The sequence below is a fragment of the Acipenser ruthenus genome, chromosome 48 (assembly GCF_902713425.1).
Source record: "Acipenser ruthenus chromosome 48, fAciRut3.2 maternal haplotype, whole genome shotgun sequence".
NCBI lineage: Eukaryota > Metazoa > Chordata > Actinopteri > Acipenseriformes > Acipenseridae > Acipenser > Acipenser ruthenus.
In genome coordinates this window covers 2,402,705-2,425,536 of record NC_081236.1, presented here as the reverse complement: position 1 = coordinate 2,425,536, position 22,832 = coordinate 2,402,705, and the positions used below count along the sequence as shown (strand labels likewise).

The following is a 22,832-nucleotide window of genomic DNA, read 5'->3' as shown; positions in this document are numbered from 1 at the left end:
ATTTTTCAATTGATGTTACAGAGGATGACAAGTCCAAATTTTCAAAGCAGTGTTTAATCAAAGATAATGTTTAAACATGCAGGCCTTAGAAAGCAGTGTTATGAATAGGGTACAAGTACAGTAATACATATTTCAAACAAACGTGTAGGCATTCCACAGTGAAGGACCAACCTATTATTAATTTCTTAGCAGACACCCTTATCCAGGGTGACTTACAATTGTTACAAGATATCACATTATTTTTACATACAATTACCCATTTCTACAGTTGGGTTTTTACTCTAGCAATCTAGGTAAAGTACCTTGCTCAAGGGTACAGCAGCAGTGTCCCCCCACCTGGGATTGAACCCACAACCCTCCAATCAAGAGTCCAGAGCCCTAAGCACTACTCCACACTGCTGCCCCGGTTTTTGTTCTAAGCAGATGACCGAGAAATAACGTAACGGGCAGTGTTGGGTGATGTCCTCCTGTTTGGTTTCTGTCCCTGACGGTGAGATGAGGTTAATAAATATTTTTTAAAGATTCCTGGCGGCTCTTTTACACAGTGGTTAAGATGCTCGCTTGCAGTGTTTGGGTTCACTGGTTCAGGCCCAGCCTCCTCCCGGTTACACCAAACCTGTGCATTTAACCAGAGACGATGTTCAACACTTCTCAAGGCATAACATTAAGAGGCCTTATTCACAAAACTTCAGGACCTATTCTAAGGAAAGATTTTTAAGGACAGTTTTTGTGTGTTTACTGTTTAAAGGTCATCTTAGCTTAAACACAGCTTTGAAAAAAAGAAAACTTACAAACACACAACAACCACCTCTCTGAAACAGCTGAAATAGGTTTCATGAACTGCAAAACTGATTTAACGAAACAGTCCATAACATTTTAGGGACAGAGCCCTATGACACTTGGAATGTGCTATTACATTTTAAAAACAGAAAATTGATCATGCCAGAAAGCCCCTTAAACTGAATGAAATGTGAAGATTATTAGACAGTGGGAAGCTTTGGACTTTGATCACTCAGAACAAAAACAAATTCAAAGTGTCTGTTTCATGTTCTGAAACCGGTTTCCTCTATTTGTCTCATCAGGCGTGAAGCACTGGACCTGTGTGCTGGCTTCAGCACACCTAACCTTTAAAACGCAGCTTCCACAGCTACACTGATGCCATGGCTAATGTCTGGACTGGCTGGTGAAACTCATTAAAACCATTGCTTCAGGCCATCACTCATGGGTCCTCATTAAGTGGTTAGAACTGAAGGAGATGTCCTGTAGTTGAGGTAACACTCCTGAAGGTAAATTGAGTGATAAACAGTTAAACCTGCTTAATATCACTCATCCGGTTATTATCACCACATCAGAATGTCCTGGTGAGAGGCAAGTACAAGTGTGACAAAATACAATTCAATAATACAGCAGATAACAGTGTCAGTGATAGTTACATCAGGATATGATTAAATACAAAATACTACAGATTAAACACTTGGCAGATTACAGTACTCTGATGTAAATGATTAGATGCAATAAAATAGGGGGCAGATAAGAGCAAGTATCACATCAGAAATAAAAGCCTAGAAAGGGTAGATGTAAGAGCCGCATGACATGCTTGTTATTGCTGAACTCCTGATCAAGTCAGGCGCTTACTGTCACCAGTTTAGTTCTCTTTGCAGAAACACCAAGATATTAACATGCTACGGATGCTTTTTCTCTGCATACTTTCAACAGTTTCTGTAAAATGACACCCTCGCTCAACGAAGAACAAAAGTGTGCTTCAGCTGTGTGCTGTGCTCTCCCCCTCTTCGGAAACTGTAGCGTTTCCTGTGTTTCCAAGCTGCTCTCAGAACCAAGCTGCGGAGGAAGTGGTGAGTCTGCTCTGGTGCTTTTGTGCTGCTTGTGTATCGCTATGAGTGGAAAGAAGTAGGTCATTTAACCGCAGAACATGTTAAGAAGAGGTTGAAATGCTAACAGTGTGAACCCATTTTGTTTTTAAATAGCACAATGTAATTGGAGCCAAAAGGCATTTTTGCCACCGTGAAACTTTATAATGCTATATATATATATATATATATATATATATATATATATATATAAAGTATGTGTTTATTATGCCATGGTATCAATCATCATGTATTACTGTTTCAGCACTTATGGGTAAATTGACACTTAATAAAGTTACAGGCATTTCAGCCAGAAAATTAAAATAGGGATATTCAGATTTGATCATGCTTCTCTTCCAATGCATGAATGCCAATGACGTATTAAGCTGCCCTGTTGGCCGTGGCAGCCAGAGAACCCCCCCCCCCCCCCCCCTTGAGATGAGACCTGCTGCAAGGTGGAGAAAGGGGAGGAGGTGGGAGACGCTAAATGAGACGACATGGGGGAGTGTAAAATAACCATACATACTATGTGTTGTTCTCTGACGAAGATCATTTAGTTTTCTTACAGAAACAAGCAATGTACTATTTTTATATTTTACCCTTGTGATGTCAGTTTATATACGGAGGGCAGTGTAAAAATGATGTTCACCACTAACCTCCCCACTAAAGCAATAGGCTGTCTGATGTTTTCCATCGCAAATGTTTGATACACTTACTGGCCCTCGTGGTCATTTATATAGTGGTCTCATTACAGAAAAGCCAGAATGCTGGAACTCGCTCAAAGGTTGCAGTGATACGCTGGTGATTAAACCTGCACAATACTCAGGAGCGCAGAACCAGTCAAACAAAACAGAATAGGAGACTAATTACAAAATAAGTAGTTATTAAAGCCAGTCTCCATACCAAAGAATTGTGGCCTTAAAGGGGAGTGGCCTTACGACTGAGGTACAGAGTTTAAGTATTTTAATGAGATGTACTTTATAGTAGCTTTCGTCTATGCATAGTGTTTTAATTTATTGTTTTATTTTTTAAGTTTTTTTTTTTTTTTAACTAAATCAAGTGAGTTACATCACGTTACATCCTAGTTTTAAGAGGCTGGTAGTTTACAGCATGCTGATCTTACTGTAGGGTAACAGCAGCTTGATGTACTTGGGACTGCTGACAGTCTTAATGCTGAATACAGGAATGACCTTAAGGCCGTTTTCTATATCTTTGGCCAGTCGGTGTATTTTTCTTCCTCTCTGTTTTCCCTCAACATTCATAATAAAAATTACATAAATAGCTCTCTACCTACAATAGATTATTTTCCAGAGAGGAAGCTTTTTGATCTTAAACTAGATCATAAAAAAACAAGCAAAATACAATAAACAATTCTCAGATGTGAAAACATCTGTGCTTAACGTTTTTTCTCCACCCACAAGTGTGAGGTATATAATTACCAGAAAAACTACCATATCGGGCCGGAACTAGGACATGTTTTTAAAGCAGTTTTTCTCGCTTTTGCATAGTGCTGTGGTTACCCAGTTCAGCAAAGCATCCCTCCTCAGCTGCAAAGGAAACCTGCAAATAGTCTGCAAAGTGTGGTGTATGTTATTCAGTGCTTTGTTTAAGATATGAGGTAGATACCATTCAAACACAGGTGTGTCATTTCCTTTCTGTTTTTGGGGCACTGTTTTTGTTTATAACTGTGAACAGCTTTCTTATCATATTTTAAATGTTTTGTTAGTGGTTAGTAAGTGTGATGGGTTGGGAAACATGTAAAATGTAGTAAATATGGTGACAAGTTTGCATCTTACAGTAAAACCTTGCTTTAGGCCCCCTTCAGTAAAAAGGCTACCTCAGAATTAAGGCTGCTTTTTTACAGCCCAGATTTTCCGTCAGTATAAAGCCTCGGTCAATATTAAAAGAGAACCATGTGGTTTGTGTTGGAAACACGTGTCTCTTATGCAGTGTTGAAGAGACCAATCTCAAAGGATTATATGAATGAGCTATGAAGATCGCCTGAATCTATTTAGCCTGGAACAAAGAAGAATTAGACAGAGGATGATTGAAGTCCTTAAAATCTGTAAAGGAGTTGACCAAACAAACACTATAGCCAATACTTTAAGAGCAGTGCAGAAACCAGGAGTAGAGGACACAGTTGGAGATTAAGTGGAGATATACTTACTGTAGGACAGAAGGAAGGAGACACTTCTTCACACAGAGAGGGGTGAGGGGGTGGAATGGGTTACCTGGTCATGTTGTTGATACTGGGGTCTTTTAAGACCCAACTTGACAAAGTTTTGAGATCAATCAGCTGCAAAGAAGTGGACGAGTACTGATGGGTGGAATGGCCGCCTCTTGTTTGTCAATGTTCTTTCTGTTCTTTGTCTCTTATCCAGGGTTGAAGCTGTGATTGGGGTCACTGTTGTGCACCTCTCTGTCCATCATGACCCCTTTGTCATCAGTCTTTCTTTCTTTCTTTTTTTCTGCATTTCAGGAAGCAACATGACACACTCATGGTGGTGGACATTGCTGTTGGTCATTGCAGCCACTGTGAGAGACGGTTACACAGACACACACTATCATGCCCCTTGTGAAGTCACTGAGATCCTTCTGCTTTTCCATACTACAGCTGTATAACTACATGCACAACACACAGCTTACCAAGGTATTCATGCAGTGAGTCACCTGTAGAATGTATAGTGCAACTAGTCCATTTTTTGTCCCACTTCTGTAATTTCAGATATCTCTGCTGCCCTCTTGTGGCCTTGGAAGAGTTCAACAATGGGATTCCACCCAAGACAAGTGTTCTCAGTTCCCTTCACTGGCATTTATTCCATTGATCTTCATACATTTTCATTCAAACATTATACACAAAAGACATGCACTGTTTAAGGTTTGACTTTCACAAGCTTGATACACAGGAGCCCGGTTTTAATGAGCTACACCAGGGCAGTATTTAGATCTGCCACTGTTAAGACAAACTGTATCGCCCCAACTGTCAGCATACTGTAGAAATACAGGGCTGAACAATTTTCAAGTTCCCCCTTGTTCAGCCCAACGCATTTGAAACGTACAAACTCTTGTACAACACGATACATTATCTCTAAAGCCCTTTATTTACAATATTTATTTGATATAAAATGTATCACAGTGGTTACTGAAAAAAGGGTGAAAATTGGTGATTTTCTCATTTTTGCAGGTAAATATTGGGGGTGTTATCGGAAAAGCAGCTCACCAGTTTCTTGTCTTTGTGAATGCAAAACCTGTAAAGCTGCGATCAGTTGTTAAGTTCAGCATGTTAAACACACAGTAACACAAACTGTTTTGTTTCTCCCACATGTTGTGGATTTTCTTTGTGTAACTCAGTATTGTATATTAAGGCAATACATGATACATGAAATCGTATACCATCAACATGTTCAAGAACTGTTTAAAAACATTCTTATAAAGTAGCTTCGAATTTCATGTTCTTAGTTGCTTGTTTTTACTGCCCCTCACCTGGCTGGCATAACACTGCTGTGCACTAGATGGCGCTGGTGCTTAATACAAAAACACTGGCTGATGTCTTGGGAAGGGAAGTGTATTCAGGCGTAGATGACAGAAATGTGCAGTCAGTACCTGATATGATGTGGAGGGGGCGTGACTGTGATGTGATGTATATTTAAAAAAGGTGGATCCTATCTGCAATTTACATGCAGGTCTTCAGGTCTTTCTGATAGCATATAAAATACAAATCTCAAGTGTGGATATGTTAAGCTAAAACGTTCTATTGACAGGATACAATTACATTTATATTAGCATCACACAACAACACAGCTTAAAATATAACACTGATAGTGAAGGAATGCATAGTTACTGTGAACCTCAGCTTTGCCTCTTGAACACATTTATATGTTGTAAAAAGTCACCCTCCTATCCTGCCAATGGTTAAGGTATAGGATTAGAAAATACACATTTTATTACATTTCACATATAAGTTGGATTCCAGATACCATCATATAGAATGCTTTTATTGTGACACCATGCACAGAAGGGTAAACTAGACATAGGAATGCTTTACAGTGTTACAGACCAAACAACTACACACATATAATGTAAGAATATTCTATAATAATCTCATTTGAGTTTTTCTTTAGGGGGCACTGAGGAGTGATGCAGTGAACTATCTGAACAATAGGGGGCGCTGAGGAGTAGTGTAGTGAGCTTTCTGACCAGTAGGTGGCACTGAGGAGTGATTCGGTGAGCTTTCTGACCAGTAAGAGGCTCTGAGGAGTGATGCATTGAGCTATCTGACCAACTGTAAGTCCCCAACAAAGATCGGCAACTTTGGAATTCAAACCACAATTTCATGACTCCCCCTGCACTACATGCAGCAATGATTTCACTAGGGGAGGAGCCATTGTTTTAAGATGGGAGAAATGACAATGATCTATTCAGAGATGATTTTTAGTAAGCAGAATATGTATTCATCAGTGTCAATACTTATGGGAGGGGAGTGTATTCAGACATAGATGACAGAAATGTGTAATCAGTATCGGATATGATGTGGAGGGGGCGTGACTGCAAAGGGCTGTGATGTGTTTGTATATTTAAAAAGGTGGATCCTATCTTCAGTTTACACGCAGGTCTTCAGGTAAGATGTGTCTGATGCCATTTCCTTTCACAGTTTTATAAAAGATAAGTGTCTGTCTCTCTTCAGACCTCAGCAGTGATGTCAGCAGAGGAAATGACACACGCATATGTTTTTGTATGACAGTGTGATACTGTGGGGACAGGGGGCCACGGTGATACGTTTCCGTATACTGTCTGTACAAAAACCTCAACAAACAGAGAGGAAACACACTCTCACACTCATGACATTTCACTGGTCCCCATCCACACACTTCACGTTACGATAATGTACCCTTGAGATGTCACAAAGAAGAATTTGGTATCATCATACACTGTACTTTTTTAATTTAAGTTGCTCCTGAGGGACAAAAAAAGACACTAACTTATGTTGCATTCAACTCTTAATAAAACCACTGCTTTAAAAAAAAATCAATATTTCATTCTGGCATTTTTAGAGGGTGTGAACCATGTTATTTTAATATTTAAAATGTTATATATACAATAATACATGTTGCATCAGAACATCATACAGATCTTTGCCTGAAGTGGTGTTTTTGATAATAATTCAGTATATAATTCCTGCCTAAATTTGTATGTTTTCCTTGGAAACTTGGTTGTATTTTTGAAAGGAGAATCCACCTCTTAATCAAATATGTAATTATCAAACTATATATATATATATATATTTTTATATATATATATATATATATATATATATATATATATATATATATATATATATATATATATATATATATAAGAAAAAAGAAAAGGATATTTCAGGTACTTAAAAAGGTAGAATAATTCATTGTTTTTTTGTATTCAGCTGATGAAGAACTTGTTGTCCGAAACGTCCTGATAATTGATTTGTAATCAATTATTCTACCTTTTTAAGTACCTGAAATATCCTTTTCTTTTTTCTTTTTTTCTTATTGATCATTTTGGTACACAGCAGTTTTCCTTTTTCTCAAACTATACACTTAGATTTTTTTAATTAATAAATGTGAACGAGAAATAAGCCAAATTAATTTTCAACAACACACTATTTGTTTAAACTTGACAACAGATGAATATCACGCCTTACAGAATATACAGAAACATAATGACATCATAATAAAACCTGCTGACAAAGGAGGAGCAGTAGTAGTTTGGAAAAATGATCTATATATAGAAGAAGCATCTAAACAACTTTCTGACTCTAACTTCTACACGAAAGTCCCAGCTGTTACAAACTACAGTCACATCTACTATCCATTCTGCCATTCAGAATAATCTATTACCAAAATCTGCGTCTAATCTTATTGTTGAAAACCCTCGCTGTAGCCGTTATTATTTACTTCCTAAAATTCATAAGCCTACCAACCCAGGCCGTCCTATTGTATCAGCATGTTCCTGCCACCACTGAAATAATTTCCAAGTTCCTTGATGATGTCTTCAGACCCATTGTGGAAGCTCTACCTTCATACGTTAAAGACTCTAACCATTTTTTGCAAATAATAGATCCTTTTTCTTTAAATGGTAACAGTGAAAATATAACTTTCTTCTCAATGGATGTCAAAAGCCTCTACACAGTTATCCCCAACAGTGACGGTTTACAAGCACTAAGATACTTCCTTGATAAACAGACAGTAAAAGAACCTGCAACCGATATTCTTTTGCAACTAGCCCAACTCGTCCTTTCTTTGAATTGTTTCTCCTTTAATGGAGACTTTTATAAACAAATTAGAGGTGTCAGCATGGGGCCCTCTTATGCCTGTCTTTTTATGGGATGGATTGAAAATAAAGTTTTTCAACAGTACAAGGGACATACACCAATTTTATATCTTAGATACATTGACGACATATTTGGCATCTCCGATAACACTAATGAAGATTTAATGGATTTCATACATTTTATTGACCAGTTTCATCCAGCTCTAAAGTATACATGGAACATTTCTAAACAAATTTCTTTCTTAGACATTACCATCACGGTTTCTAATTGTACCATCAATACTACAATCTTCTACAAAGAAGCAGACTCTCATTCATATCTAAGATACGACTCCTCACATCCCAAAGCTTGTCGCAGCTCCTATTTTCAATAACCCTCCTCTAATGTCATACAGAAGAGACAAAAATCTAAGAGCATCTGGTCCACAGTAACATTCGACCTAATCTTAAGGGTACGTTTCCATGCAATAGGTCACGTTGTGCAACTTGTAAATACATTCACAGCATCACAGTAGTTAAGGGAACAAAATACTCATTTACTATCCATGATACTTTTACTTGCATCAGTAAAGGAATAGTATATTGCATTGGCTGCATCAAATGTAACAAGCTATATATTGGTGAAACAAAACGACGCTTGGCTGATCACTTCATGGAACATCTGAGAAGTATACGAATTAACACCTCTACCTTTCCTGTTGCCAGACATTTTAACAGAAATGACCACACTATAGAAGACATCACAATTTGTGGGATGGTTCAATGCTATGGAACTAATGCTGTCAGGAAACAAAAGGAATGTGAACTTATTTTCAAACTAAGCACTTTGGAGCCATTCGGAATGAACATTCTATTCTGAGGTCATCATCATCATCATCATCATCATCATCATCATCATCATCAACATTCTGCAATTTTGTTTAAAAGTCTACTTGTTTGTTTTTTTTATCAACTTCTTAAAGCACTGTTTTTTTGTATTCAGCCGATGAAGGACTTGTAGTCCGAAACGTCCTGATAATTGATTTGTAATCAATTATTCTACCTTTTTAAGTACCTGAAATATCCTTTTCTTTTTTCTTTTTTCTTATTGATCATTTTGATCACAGCAGTTTTCCTTTTTTCCTTTATATATATATTAGCTAAAAGAGCCAGCTGCCCAACGTTTCGATATATATAAGAAAAAAGAGAAAGGATATTTCTGCAGTTTCCAGTGACTCCAGCGATTATCAATTCAGTCACTTGGTTGCCGACCATCACTCGTTCCAATAAACTCCATGAGCAAATTCACTAAACTGGAACGCACATTTTGTCATATTGTAACTTTTTCCTCGAAAATTATGACATCGAGTTCTGGACTCTGCACCTCGCTTGTTAAGGTGAACTCTTACAGGAATGTTTCAGCTTTAGTCCCTATAGACAGCTCTATGACGCATACTCAATGCTACATCACGAATGCAGCAGTGTTATTCAATGGGTTCTTGTTGAATATACTGGGTTTTTTTTTACCGTTGTTAACGTAACCATCAATATTACAGAACAGTTTCAGGAATATCAAGCTTGATTTTATTACTTTTTTTTAAGTAACTGAATTGAGAGTGGTCACAGTTACATCAGGATCACAGCATAAAAATCATACTCTACAAGTCTCTCCAAACGCCGCATTTGTACTTTCATGTTTCGCCATCTTAGTACTTCGTTTCAGCTTAGTATGTATCAGACTTATCACGGCCGTCTCATTACCTTCCATCCTACGCTGCTGATAATAAGAGGGTGGTCATCATAGAAACGTTGGAGCTACGGACATGGAACCACATAAACACACTAAGTGTTTTGGGACTGCTGCATTGGTGATGCGGGTGCTCTGTCCTTCTTGTGGAGGGTGCGCGATATTTTCATCAGAGCTGGAGTTACTGTTATTTCATGAAATAATTCACAAATGTGAAATCTGCAAATAGAATCTGCAGATAGTCCAAGTGGCAGCCTCAGACCGTGGTATCACATACCATATATAAAACATTGCTATTGGACACACATTACATTAAGACCAAGTCTGATATGTTTGTGATCCTTATTCTACAATCTGGAGAAATTAGGTCATATGCCTGTGAGAATAAACGTTTACTATGGCATTGCAATGCTACTATGTTTGCTTATAATACTAGTTCGCGTTTGTAGTTTAGCATTGTTTAGCTTGCAGTTTGTTAGGAATCCCTTCAGAATCGGTGCTTCTACTTCTGCAGCATACAGAACGTTCTCCACATTTAATCAAGGCAACGGGGAGATGGAGCTCAGGAGCTTATGAACTGTGTATTTGAGAATGTCAAATACAACTGCGCAGAAAACATTAGTGTTCATTTAAAAGAACATTAAGAGGTTTATTCTTGGGGTCTGGAGGAAGGGCTACCCTTAGCCATGGATTCCCTAAGGCTTCCTCCTGTCACCTTGTGTGTGAGCAGGGGGAGGGGTTACTTATATGAGTGCTGGGTGGTTTAATTCTGTAAGGTGGCTGAAGCTTAGGAGGCCTCGTCCTTTTTGGGGGAGAAGGTGGCCCTCAAGTGCCCCTTGTCCTGCCTGCTGGCATTAGAGATTCATCTAATTCATAGATTTCATTCATCATAGTTTTGCCAGCATAAGTGTGGCTAACAACCTCCAATGGGCAAGGCCATGGGCCAAAATTCAAATAACAACGTAATAATTTACAGGCATGTTTATCTGTCAAATCAATACATTGTTCATTTCATTCCATTGGCGGTTGTCTCCTTTCTGAAGATAATATCTTATACAGTTTCTTGTTTGTTTATATATTTTATAACTTGGTTCAGTTTGTTTATATTCAAGGGGCTTTTATACTGTAGTTAAATAGAGCTTGGCTTTTAAAAGTGTATCAGATTCACTGTTTGCAAGAAACAGGCTGTTATTTCAAAGCCTGACCCATTTCTGATCTGCAGACTTCTGGTGTAGCTGCACTGAAGCAGGGTGCTTTACCCACAGTGGTGAACAGCACCTTAGAAAACAGCTGCTCAAACATAGGCACTGCACTCACACTGAAGAAATGCCACCATCACTCATATTGCAGAAATGCACATATCATTGAGTTATTTGTTAAAACTCAAAGAGGTGATCCATCTCCTTTACAAGGGAGTCCCTGCCCAATCATTCCTTCCAACACATTTTATAAACACAATTTACATGAAACAAAGAATTCCAGCCAGCTCCTGAGCACTCTGGGGATGTTCCTATTTTTTAGGATATTTTAAAACTAAACAACATATTCGTAATTGAGTAACAGTATTGTGATAGGGGAGAGATCTGTGCTGACTCTGCTGGCGTGTTCACAGTGCTGCAGGAGGGGGGCGGCAGTCATCCAACAACCGCCTGTCAGTCATGGCCGTGACACGGGGAGGTGGGAGAGAGTGTGTGTGGACTCTCCCTCTCTCTGAATGGGGGAGATTGTTGGCCCTATAAGATAATGCTCTGCTGTTTCCTCAGGTCTGCCGTTTTAGACGCGCTGGAGGTGCGGAAAGTGCTGACCGGGAGCGAGGATCAGCGGAGAGAAAGGAGCCTCCGGATAGAGAGAATTAGTGAGAGCGGGGTACCTTTGGGCAGAACCCCAGTAGTGAATAGGCAAGCATAGCGAGCCGGGAGAGTAGGACGGAGATCCGGGTCGTGCGGGTAGCGGCGACCGGGATATCGTTGCCAAGGGCAGCACCTTTTTCTTTGGAGGTTTATTACTGTGTTTTATTTTCTCTTTTTCTTTGGCCTTTTGTTTTCATTGTTTTGTTTGAGGCACCTGCGAGTGCTACTGCCCGATCCCTGGTTTACCAGACTCCTGGTATTCTCCGTGGCTCTGTTTACCATCGGTGGTACGCAGACCACGGACCCACAGCGCCATCTGCGGGCTAAAGAAACCAAATCCCTGCTCAAAACGAAAATAAAACTGGGCACCTGTGTGGTGACTCCAAATACACCTGTCTGTCTCTGCGTCAGTGAATTACCCACCACCCTTCCACAAGTATATATATATATATATATTAATAACCTTCTATATGATCACTGACTGATTCATTCAGCAAAGTGTGTGCCTGTTGTCATTACATCTACACCTATCACACCCCTCGATTGTGTAATCTGGAAAAGCAATTCCTCACTCCAGAGTGCTCTGAAGACGCTGCCCCTTCTATTTCTCTATTGTGTTTAAGTCACGTGGTATTCTCTGATGCACTCGCAGTCTTTAATTACACTCAGTACACTCATATACCCTGTTTCTACTAAAAACATCTGCAATCATTGTTTAGTATGATTCAATGTTTTAACATTTGAGTGGAAGCAGTGAGGCTCTTGATTATTATTATTATTATTATTATTATTATTATTATTATTATTATTATTATTATTATTATTATTTATTTCTTAGCAGACGCCCTTATCCAGGGCGACTTACAATCGCAAGCAAATACATTTCAAGTGTTACAATACAAGTAATACAATAAGAGCAAGAAATACAATAATTTTTGTTCAAGTGTGACAAACCACAAATCAATAATACAGCAGATAATAGTGATAGTTACATCAGGATATGATTAAATAGTGATAGTTACATCAGGATATGATTAAGTACAAAATACTACAGGTTAAACACTTGGCAGATTACAGTATTCTGAAGTACAGGATTAAATGCAGTAAAATAGGGGGCAGATAAGAGCAAAATAAAGCACATATAAATGAAGGGTCATAGTGTCCCAGGATACAACAGAGGAGTTCTACAGGTGCTGTTTGAAGAGGTGAGTCTTAAGGAGGCGCCGGAATGTGGTCAGGGACTGGGCAGTCCTGACATCTGTAGGAAGGTTATTCCACCACTGCGGAGCAAGGGTGGAGAAGGAGCGGGCTCTGGAGGCAGGGGAGCGTAGCGGATGTAGAGCCAGTCTTCTAGTGCAGGCGGAGCGGAGAGGTCGAGTGGGGGTGTAGGGAGAGATGAGGGTCTGGAGGTAGCTGGGTGCAGTCTGGTCAAGGCATCTGTAGGCTAGTACAAGAGTCTTGAACTGGATGCGAGCGGTGATCGGGAGCCAGTGGAGTGAGCGGAGTAGTGGAGTAGCGTGGGCGAAGCGAGGCAGAGAGAACACCAGGCGGGCAGCAGAGTTCTGAATGAGCTGGAGCGGATGGGTGGAGGACGCAGGGAGGCCAGCCAGGAGGGAGTTGCAGTAGTCTAGGCAGGAGAGTACCAGGGCCTGGACCAGGAGCTGGGTAGCATAGTTGGTGAGGAAGGGTCGGATTCTTTGGATGTTGCTCAGGAAGAATCGGCAAGTGCATGCCAGAGTGGAGATGTGCTGGGAATAAGAGAGGCAGTGGTCCAGGGTGACTCCAAGGTTCTTAGCGGAGGAAGAGGGAGAGAGTGTGGTAGATTCCAGAGGAACAGAGATAGAGAGATCAGAGGAGGGGGAGGAGGAGGGAAAGAAAAGGAGGTCAGATTTAGAGAGGTTGAGTTTGAGGTGATGCGAGTGCATCCAGGAGGAAATAGCAGACAGACAGGTAGAGATACGGGAGGAGATGGTGGAGTAAGAGGTGGGGAAGGAGAGGAAAATCTGAGCATCATCAGCATAGAAATGGTATGAGAAACCATAGGATGCGATGAAGGGGCCCAGGGAGCTGGTGTAGAGAGAGAACAGGAGAGGACCCAAGACTGACCCTTGGGGGACTCCAGTTAAGAGTTGGTGAGGTGTGGAGGTTGCTCCACGCCATGTTACCTGGTAAGTGCGGTTGGAGAGGTAGGAGGAGAACCAGGCCAGAGCAGTGCCAGAGATCCCCAGGTCAGCGAGAGATGATAGTAGAATAGAGTGATCAACAGTGTCAAAGGCAGCAGAGAGGTTGAGGAGAATTAGGACAGAGGAGAGAGAGGCAGCTCGGGCACACTTAAGTGAGTTGGTGACAGGCAGGAGGGCGGTTTCAGTGGAGTGAGCAGAGCGGAAGCCAGATTGGAGAGGGTCAAGCAGAGAGTGGTTGGACAGGAAAGCAGAGAGCTGGCGGTGTACAGTCCACTCAAGGGTTTTGGAGAGGAAGGGTAGGAGGGAGACAGGACGGTAGCTCTGGAGGGAAGTGGGGTCGAGCGTAGGTTTTTTGAGGAGGGGAGTGATAGAGGCTTTTTTGAAGGCAGAGGGAAAGATACCAGAAAGTAGAGAGGTGTTGAGGAGGGAGGAGATGAAGGGTAGTAGAGCAGGAGCAGCAGCTTGAAAGAGGTGAGTGGGGAGGGGGTCCAAGGCACACGTGGTGGGTTTGTGACCCTGGAGCAGGGAGGAGAGGTCAGAGTCTGAGAGGGGCAAGAAGATGGAGAAGGAGGGCGAGTTGATCCAGACTATCTCCAGTTCTGAATCCTGGATAGAACTCAAGAGAGTAGTGACAAGCACACGGTCTTCAATGTATTAAGCCTTTGCAACCGATCTATTGAAAGCAGATCTGGCAAAAGCTCCCCAGTCCTGTGCAAACAGCTGGTGCATGTCATGACAAGTCATCTAGATAAATCCAAAGAAGGTCTAATGCACTTATGATATCTTACTAAATGAGCTGAGGCAATATACTTTGTGTCAACAGAAACATTATAACAAACTGAATATACTGACACAACACGTCCACGAGGGTAGACGTCATGGATCACCCTTTCCCAGGCCCTCTCACTGAGCAGCAGCAGAAGCAGCCCAGCTCCCCTTGTGGGCACTGCCAGGTCCTGACATATATATGAACTGTGGCTGCGGTCCTGTGAGGAGAAGTCCATACACATTGTTTAGATGAAGACATTTTCTGAGTTTATGTTGACTCGGAAATGTCTTCATCTAGACAATGTGGGGAAGCTATAAAAAAGGCTAACATGATGCTCGGATATATTATGAGAAGTGCTGAATTTAAATCAAGGGAAGTGATGTTAAAACTTTACAATCCATTAGTAAGACCTCATCTAGAATATTGTGTTCAGTTCTGGTCACCTCGTTACAAAAAGGATATTGCTGCTCTAGAAAGAGTGCAAAGAAGAGCAACCAGAATTATCCTGGGTTTAAAAGAATTGTCGTATGCAGACAGGCTAAAATAATTGAATCTATTCAGTCTTGAACAAAGAATACTATGTGGTGAACTGATTCAAGCATTCAAAATCCTAAAAGGTTTTGACAATGTCGACCCAGGGGACTTTTTTTAACTAAAAAAAGAAAAAAGGACCAGGGGTCACAAATGGAGATTAGATAAAGGGGCATTCAGAACAGAAAATAGGAGGCACTTTTTTACACAGAGAATTGTGAGGGTCTGGAACCAACTCCCCAGTAATGTTGTTGAAGCTGACACCCTGGGATCCTTTGAGAAGCTGCTTGATGAGATTCTGGGATCACTAACAACCAAACGAGCAAGATGGGTTGAATGGCGTCCTCTCGTTTGTAAACTTTCTTATGTTCTTATGTTCTTAAGACAGAGGATCATTCAAGAAACAAGAAAACAAACACAATAAAGAACACTGCCTTTGAAACGAACCTCAAGACATTATGGTGCCTACAAGGCTCTTTCACTTCTCAGAAAGGTTGAGAACCCTGGGTAAAACAAATGAGACATATTTCAAACAAGACATGCTTCAGAAACGTGAGCAGCAAATGAGAAATACATTTTTAATTTGAGTTTTGTAACCAGTGTACAAATATTAAATACTTTTACATAACATTATAAACTGTGTCATGTAGCTTCTCATTGTCAAGTGCTTGATTTCAATTGAGAAAAATCAACAAATGGGTTTAAACATTATTATATTGACAGAGAACGTTTCTAAACTAGTCAAAAAGTAAAAACAACACATTTGTTACATATTGCATTTCTCAACATATTCGTTATACATTGCGTATTTCAGTTCTGGTGACTAGAGTTTCATTCTCATGCATTATTATAAAGTCAACCGGACTTTGATGCAAATAATAATCTTGTAATTCATGTTTGAGCGTTTTGAAGTTATGATTGATGAGTACAAGCACAGATTAATTTCCACAGTAAAGTGCTTTTGTAGTTGTTATATTGAAGTCTGTATGTGTCCCCTGTGAAGAGCAGAGAACTCCATTGACTGGCACTGCTGGAGAGTATACTGCTCTGCCAGGTGTGCTGGTTTTCTTAATACTTTGTAGCGCAGTGCTCTGGTTATAACCCATTGTATTTTGGTGAAGGAACCAAGCTGACAGTTCTCGGTAAGAAAACTAGACCAAGCACAATGTATAAACCAAAAAAAGCATATCATTGGCATATTGTTAACGAACTGCAGGTTCTGGTAAAGTAATGAAGTGTAGAGCTCTGGCTTTGAGCCTGTAAGGTTCAGGGAAGGAACCAGTCTGACAGTTCTGGGTAAGGCACGTTTTTTTCTATCAATTTTACAACCCAAAGCAGCATATCCCAGCAGTGTGTTGGCTGCTGCATGTGCAGGTTTTGTTAAAGTCTTGCAGTGCAGTGTTCTGGCTCTTCATCCATCCTACACTTTGGTGCAGGAACCAAGCTCGCTGTTTCGGGTAAGAAAAAAAAAACTTTAATCTTAAAAGCAAAAACGTTGAACTTTTTTTTACATTCGTCTAAATTGGTCTACATTTTCTGCAAGCAGTCCCGTATACGCGGAATACCAAATTATAAGAAATTCATTTTGACTACATTTGTCGGGGTGCATTCGAATAATCATTCTAGTAATGTATTGAAACACTAAGCAGAAAGCAATGCATGTACTTTCTGTACATATTGTACAGTACATTACGTTTCAAACATTGCACTGTTTGTACTGCAGCAGTCTGGTTAAACCTTATATATTTTCTGTGTCTTTAGTTTTGCATGTATTTTAATGCAATTCAGTCTGCTATTATGAACTCCCTGGCAATGGTATGACTGTTGATCATGGTTAGATAGCTGCTCTATACTGTATGTGGTCCCGTAGGTGCTAGTATTGTTCAAGTCTCATAGCATTGTGTTCTGGGACTTATCCTCTAGAATTTGGAAAAGGAACCAAGCTATCAGTTCTAGGTAAGGAATATGACTGAAATTCTGTGGTTTTTAAAAACATATTTAAATGATTTAACTGTTTTTATGTCTTAAATATGTGATCGAAACTACCTAGATCGGCTAATTTTCTACTGGTTAGCTGAACAGTAAAAAAAAAATCAACATCAAAATGCAAAATTGGTGCAAATTGTTAATGCAGCTTAACGGTGGATCACACAAGCACCCTTACTGAATATCTGTTAAGTGTTTATTACATAGCAATCCAATACTTTTATGCCAAGCAAAATAAAGTGTGACCCAATTCCCTTTAAGCATTATAGTAGGCTGTAATGTAAATACTGCTCACTTCACTGGAGTTAGTTTTGTTAAGGTCTGGCAGTGTTGTGCTCAAGCACTTCACCCCTAGAGTTTGGTAGAGGAACAAAACTAAGTGTTCTAGGTAAGAAACTCTATATTTGAAAACAGTTTATAATACACTGATGTTGTACTCAAAGACAGGGTATCATGTAGATGCCGTCTTAGTGTTTCTCAGTTTAACAGTTTTGTGATTGTCTTGTTAAACTGTGCTCTGGCAATGAACAGCACTTTGGGCCAGGAACAAAACTGACATTTTTAGGTAAGAATCTACGGGCTAAACTTAAAGGTGAATTTCCTTTGAAGCTACGGTAATAATGTTTAAATAAAAACATAGAAGGGGAATACACAAAGTTAGTTACATCAAAGTGTCATTTATTTATTAGTTGTGTCTAAAATGAGCATAAAAAACTGTAGTACTCTTTGATATTCTAAGTTTTAGTTTCTTGACATTAACATGTTTTTTTTTTGCTGTTCAGAAAAACATCTTTTGTAGAATTCAGCCCCCTGTGCTGCAGGAGGGTGGCTGTTTGGTTCATATTGAGTGACAGAAATGAAAATGTGTTAATGACTCTTTGTTGTAACAGTCTTTGTAGGTTTCCCCCATAGATTTTTATTCCAGTTCAAATATTCCAGTTTATACAATATTTTGTTTAAATGTGTAATATGTGAAAAATGTGATGTCTGAGGTGTTGTCTAAGTCCTATACTGTGGATAACAGTACTAGTGGCATAATTAGTAATATGACTGTAGTTAGCAGTGAAAATGCCTGTTTACCACTGAACAAACTTTGGTATTGTATAGAAATTAGGGGAGATTCATCTTTTTGATTAAAGACTATTGAAAATAATGTAAAATGTAAGCAGAACTAAATAAGTTAAAGTAAGTCTTTATAAGGCATACATCTTGCACTAATGTTTGGTAAGGTAGTCTCGGATTAGTGTTAACTGGGGTCTGTGAATTCAGCCACAAGAATTATCTGGGTATCAAACAGTCTGTCCAATGCAACATATAAACCTGAAATCAAGCAGACAAATATTCTGGCTAATGTCTTCATCAGAGTTAATGCAGTAAACTATTCAAAACCAGTCAAGAAAACAGAGTTTCAGGGCTTGCCTTTATCAATTTATTGAGGTAAAACTATAGAAAAATAAGTCCTGTAAGAAAATATTTCAGCTTATGTCTTCATCAGAGTTATCAAATAAATTATAAGAGACCAAGACAAGTAGGATATTCTGTTGGCTACAATTTGCATCAGTATTACTGAAGTAAAACTGTAGGAAAATAGACCAACGTTTCATCTCGCGCCTTCATCGGTGTAATAGAGGTACAAGTAAAAAACTGAGTCAAACAAAGTAAAGTTTGGTTAATGCATTCTTTAATGTTATAGAGGTACAAGTTGAAGAAAAGCATTAGCTCCTGCAAATTGCATTATATATTTGTTTTTATTATTCTAGTTTAGTAAGTTTAACAATGTCCCCCCCCCCCCGTCCCCCCCGTTTTATTCTGTCAAAATATAGGAGTTAACTAGGGACTGGAGTAAATGCTAAGGCAAACAAACAACATTTGGGCTAGTGCCTTCATCAGTATTATTGAGGGAAAATTGGAAAAAGCAGACAAACATTTGGGGCAATACCTACAGTGTGTTCAATTCTACTCTCATTTCTCTTTACCAGAGCGTAACATTTCTGAACCTAAACTTCACATCCTCGAGCCGTCGAAGGAAGAGATTGTGCAGAAGAAGCGGGTGACCCTGGTGTGTCTGGCCACTGATTTCTACCCGGATCACATTGAAATCACCTGGAAGATCAATGGCAAGAACAGAGAGGACGGGGTTAAAACAGACGATTATGCAACCAAGGATGACAAGAACACATCCAGCATCAGCAGCCGGCTAAGACTGACTCCGAGAGAATGGTTTAACCCCAAGAACACCTTCACCTGCGCTGTGAAGTTCTACAAAGGAAACGGTTCAGAAACTGTAACTCCTGAAAAACACATTTCTGGAAAGGATGGTAGGTTTATTAAGACTTTCTGTAAGTCTTAATAGCTCAAACCAAATTCAATTTTATCGACATACAAAACCTTTATGTCACTAATCGTAATAGAACCATTGCCACAAAGGGGCTAGTAATGTTTCTAGGGTTAATAGTAAGAATAGAAATAGAATATAAAGCCCTGCTTAGCAATCCTTTAAAGGGGCACCACTAACACTGCCAGTGCTAATGCGAGGTAGGAACAGTGTGGTATTTCACTACAAATAAGTGATAGCTGACGCAATCCTTTGGTAAAATACCCCAATATGTTTGTTTTTTTCCATCCTAAACTTAACAGGGAGCCAATGCAGTGACTTAAGAACAGGAGTAATGTGTTAGGAAAGGAGAGTGCGAGTCAACTGCAGCATTTTCAACCCAACTCTACGCAGTTTAGAATCAGGAAGGCCAGCAAACAAAGCATTACAATAATCTAGCTGAGAATTAACAAAAACATGAGCCAACATCTCAGCATCTTTATCGGATTGGCAAAATATACTTTGATCAAATCAACCCTGTATTAATTTAATTCAAGGTGACATGATTTTAGGGTTTCGTCGTTGTTTTTTTGCTTTTTTTTAAAAAATTCACTCCTACTTTTTGAAAGGAAAAAATTCCTCTTTCAAAAAAAACAACTTAAGACCTTGAATTAAATTGCGTAGCCGTAACACAAGTTCGAAGTTTTGTAAAATGAACTTTAAAACTTGAGTACACACACCGAATGCCCCTTTGTGAAATATTTAGATCACTGCACTGCTCATTTTCTCATCTGAAAGCATTGAGTTCACATTTTAAAATACATTTTTTATTATCTTTCAGGTTGCGGTGTCACTTCTGGTATGTGTGTTTTTCTACGTTAAAGCTCATGTTTTTTTTCTAAGTAAAGCTCATGTTTTTTTTCTAAGTTAAAGCTCATGTTTTTTTGTTCTAAATTAAAGCTTATGCTTTTTTCTAAGTTAAAGCTCATTTCTAAGTTAAAGCTCATGTGTGTTTTTTTCAGTTAAAGCTCATGTTTTTTCTAAGTTAAAACTCATGTTTTTTTACGTTAAAAGCACATGTTTTTTCAGTTAAAGCTCATGTTTTTTTCTAAGTTAAATTTCATGTTTTTTTGTTCTAAGTTAACGCTCATGTTTTTCAATGGAAACAGTGTCTGCTCAATCTGGAAATGGAAATTCTCTACAGATATGATATGAAGTCTGCATGGTGTTTTGGTGCAATACCAACCTGTTTGTTAACAAACAGATTTACTGATCTGACCTCCTCAGCTTTACACTGTACTCAGGTCTTAGCAGTCACAGGGAATATAATCACTTGAACCATTTTTCTTTCCCCGTGAAAAAAATGGAAAATGTATTATTCACATTGATTTTAACCATTCATTTTTAACGCTGCCTTTAATAACCCTTATGGAAAAAAACATATATTTTTAATATATGGTAGAAAAGTATGATCCTTATATTTTTCATATATAGAAATTAGCCCATTTTTTATATATTTAAAATATATGGGATCCATATATGGGATGAATATATGGATTACAGACGAAATATATATTTAGACTGTAATCCATATATTTATTTTATATGTTGAAAATATATTGTGCATCATTATTTTCATTAGTCTGTAATCCATATACAATAAACACATGGATTACAGACTAAAATATATTTGAAATATATCCAATATATTTTAAATATATAAAAAGGGGCCAATTTCTATATATGAAAAATATAAGGATCATACTTTTCTACCATATATTAAAATATATATGTTTTTTCAATAAGGGAAACATTGATAAATGTATGGGGGAAAAAAATGGTCTTGACAACACAGAGCATGCACACTTTATGTTGCTGGGTGGCAAAGTCAATATAGAATTCCTTAGTTTATATAAAAACAAAACTATAGTTTTTTCTGTGTTAATAATAGGTTGTAGTGAAAATGGATCTCATACTCATCTATTAGACCATTTGATACACGCTTTCAAGACCTCCATATACTCTTCTTCAGGTGTGACCATAGCTAATCTAATAGACCATGTCAACCCTTCACATTCATACAATGTATTATAATTGATCATGGGTTTGTAGGTCCTTCTTTGCAGTATCTTTCTGTCTCTCCTCCCAAGGTCATGTCAGCAGCCTAATATTTTTACAGCTATTAAAGTTAAATTGCCTGAACAGGATGTTATCTAACGACCTTCACATTCTATAGACTCCATGCACAAGGACTTGGGAGCAGCCCGATTGACCTACCTCCTCATGGTGTGTAAGAGCGTCCTGTACGGTCTGCTAGTGACGGCGCTGGTGTGGAAGCTGAAGGTATATTGTCTTTTATTATTAGTAGTAATGTTAATAGTATTTTTCTCATGAATTACAAACTGGTATTAATTTGATACACAAGGGGAGAGATCAGAGCAGCAACTAAATTAATCCCGGGCTTCAAAAATATAAGTTAGGAAGATAACTCCTCAAGTTTCTACCATTTTCTTCAGTACTGCTACTTATATTGTATATTTATGGATGTTATACAACATAGACACATGTGAATTTGTTTTATGAAAAGGCATACATTTCTAAACAGTATTACCTTCTTTTAAAAAGATCCTTTTTAAATCAAACGTTACTGGCAAAGACTGGCGTGCCATCTCTTGTAATTTCCACTGTGTCTGCTATGCTTGCTAAACGGAGAGCTGAGATATTGAAACACATATAGCTCATTACTAGTTTGAAAGTTGCAATTAGGGTTTATTTTAAATCAAATTTAGAGAATGAAAATGTTTTAGAATAATTCTTAATTTTCTTTTTATTTTTTCCCTTGTAGCCTAAAATTGAGAAGCGGTTCAACTGAAAGGATGAGTCTGTGTGAAAACCAGAGAAATACCTGCTGCCTGCAGACTAAAGTATATAGCTGTGTGCACACATATCTTACTGTAGGATTTATAAACTGCTAATTTCGCACTGTTGCATTGTGTGTGTATGTGCGTGTGTGTGTGCACGTGTGTGTGTGTGTGCGTGCGCGTGTGTGTGTGCATGCGTGTGTGTGCATGTGTGTGTGCACGTGTGTGTGTGTGTGTGTGTGTGTGTATGTGCGTGCGCGTGTGTGTGTGTGCGTGCGTGTGTGTGCACGTGTGTGTGTGTGTGTGTGTGCGTGCGTGTGTGTGTGTGTGTGTGTGTGTGTGTGTGTGTGCGTGCGCGTGTGTGTGTGTGTGTGTGTGTGCGTGCGCGTGTGTGTGTGTGTGTGTGTGTGTGCGTGGAGAGACGGGGATGGAGGG

At 39.0% G+C, this 22,832-nt stretch overlaps 1 gene segment (V, D, J or C); it reads left to right on the top strand.

Annotated features, from left to right (window-relative positions):
• The first annotated feature begins 1,540 nt into the window (after positions 1–1,540).
• LOC117404589 (T-cell receptor beta-2 chain C region-like) lies at positions 1,541–22,561 on the top strand. The segment is given in 5 exon segments: positions 1,541–1,853; positions 19,202–19,540; positions 20,378–20,395; positions 21,773–21,879; positions 22,382–22,561. Coding segments are annotated over 5 exon segments (618 nt in total).
• The last annotated feature ends 271 nt before the right edge of the window (positions 22,562–22,832 follow it).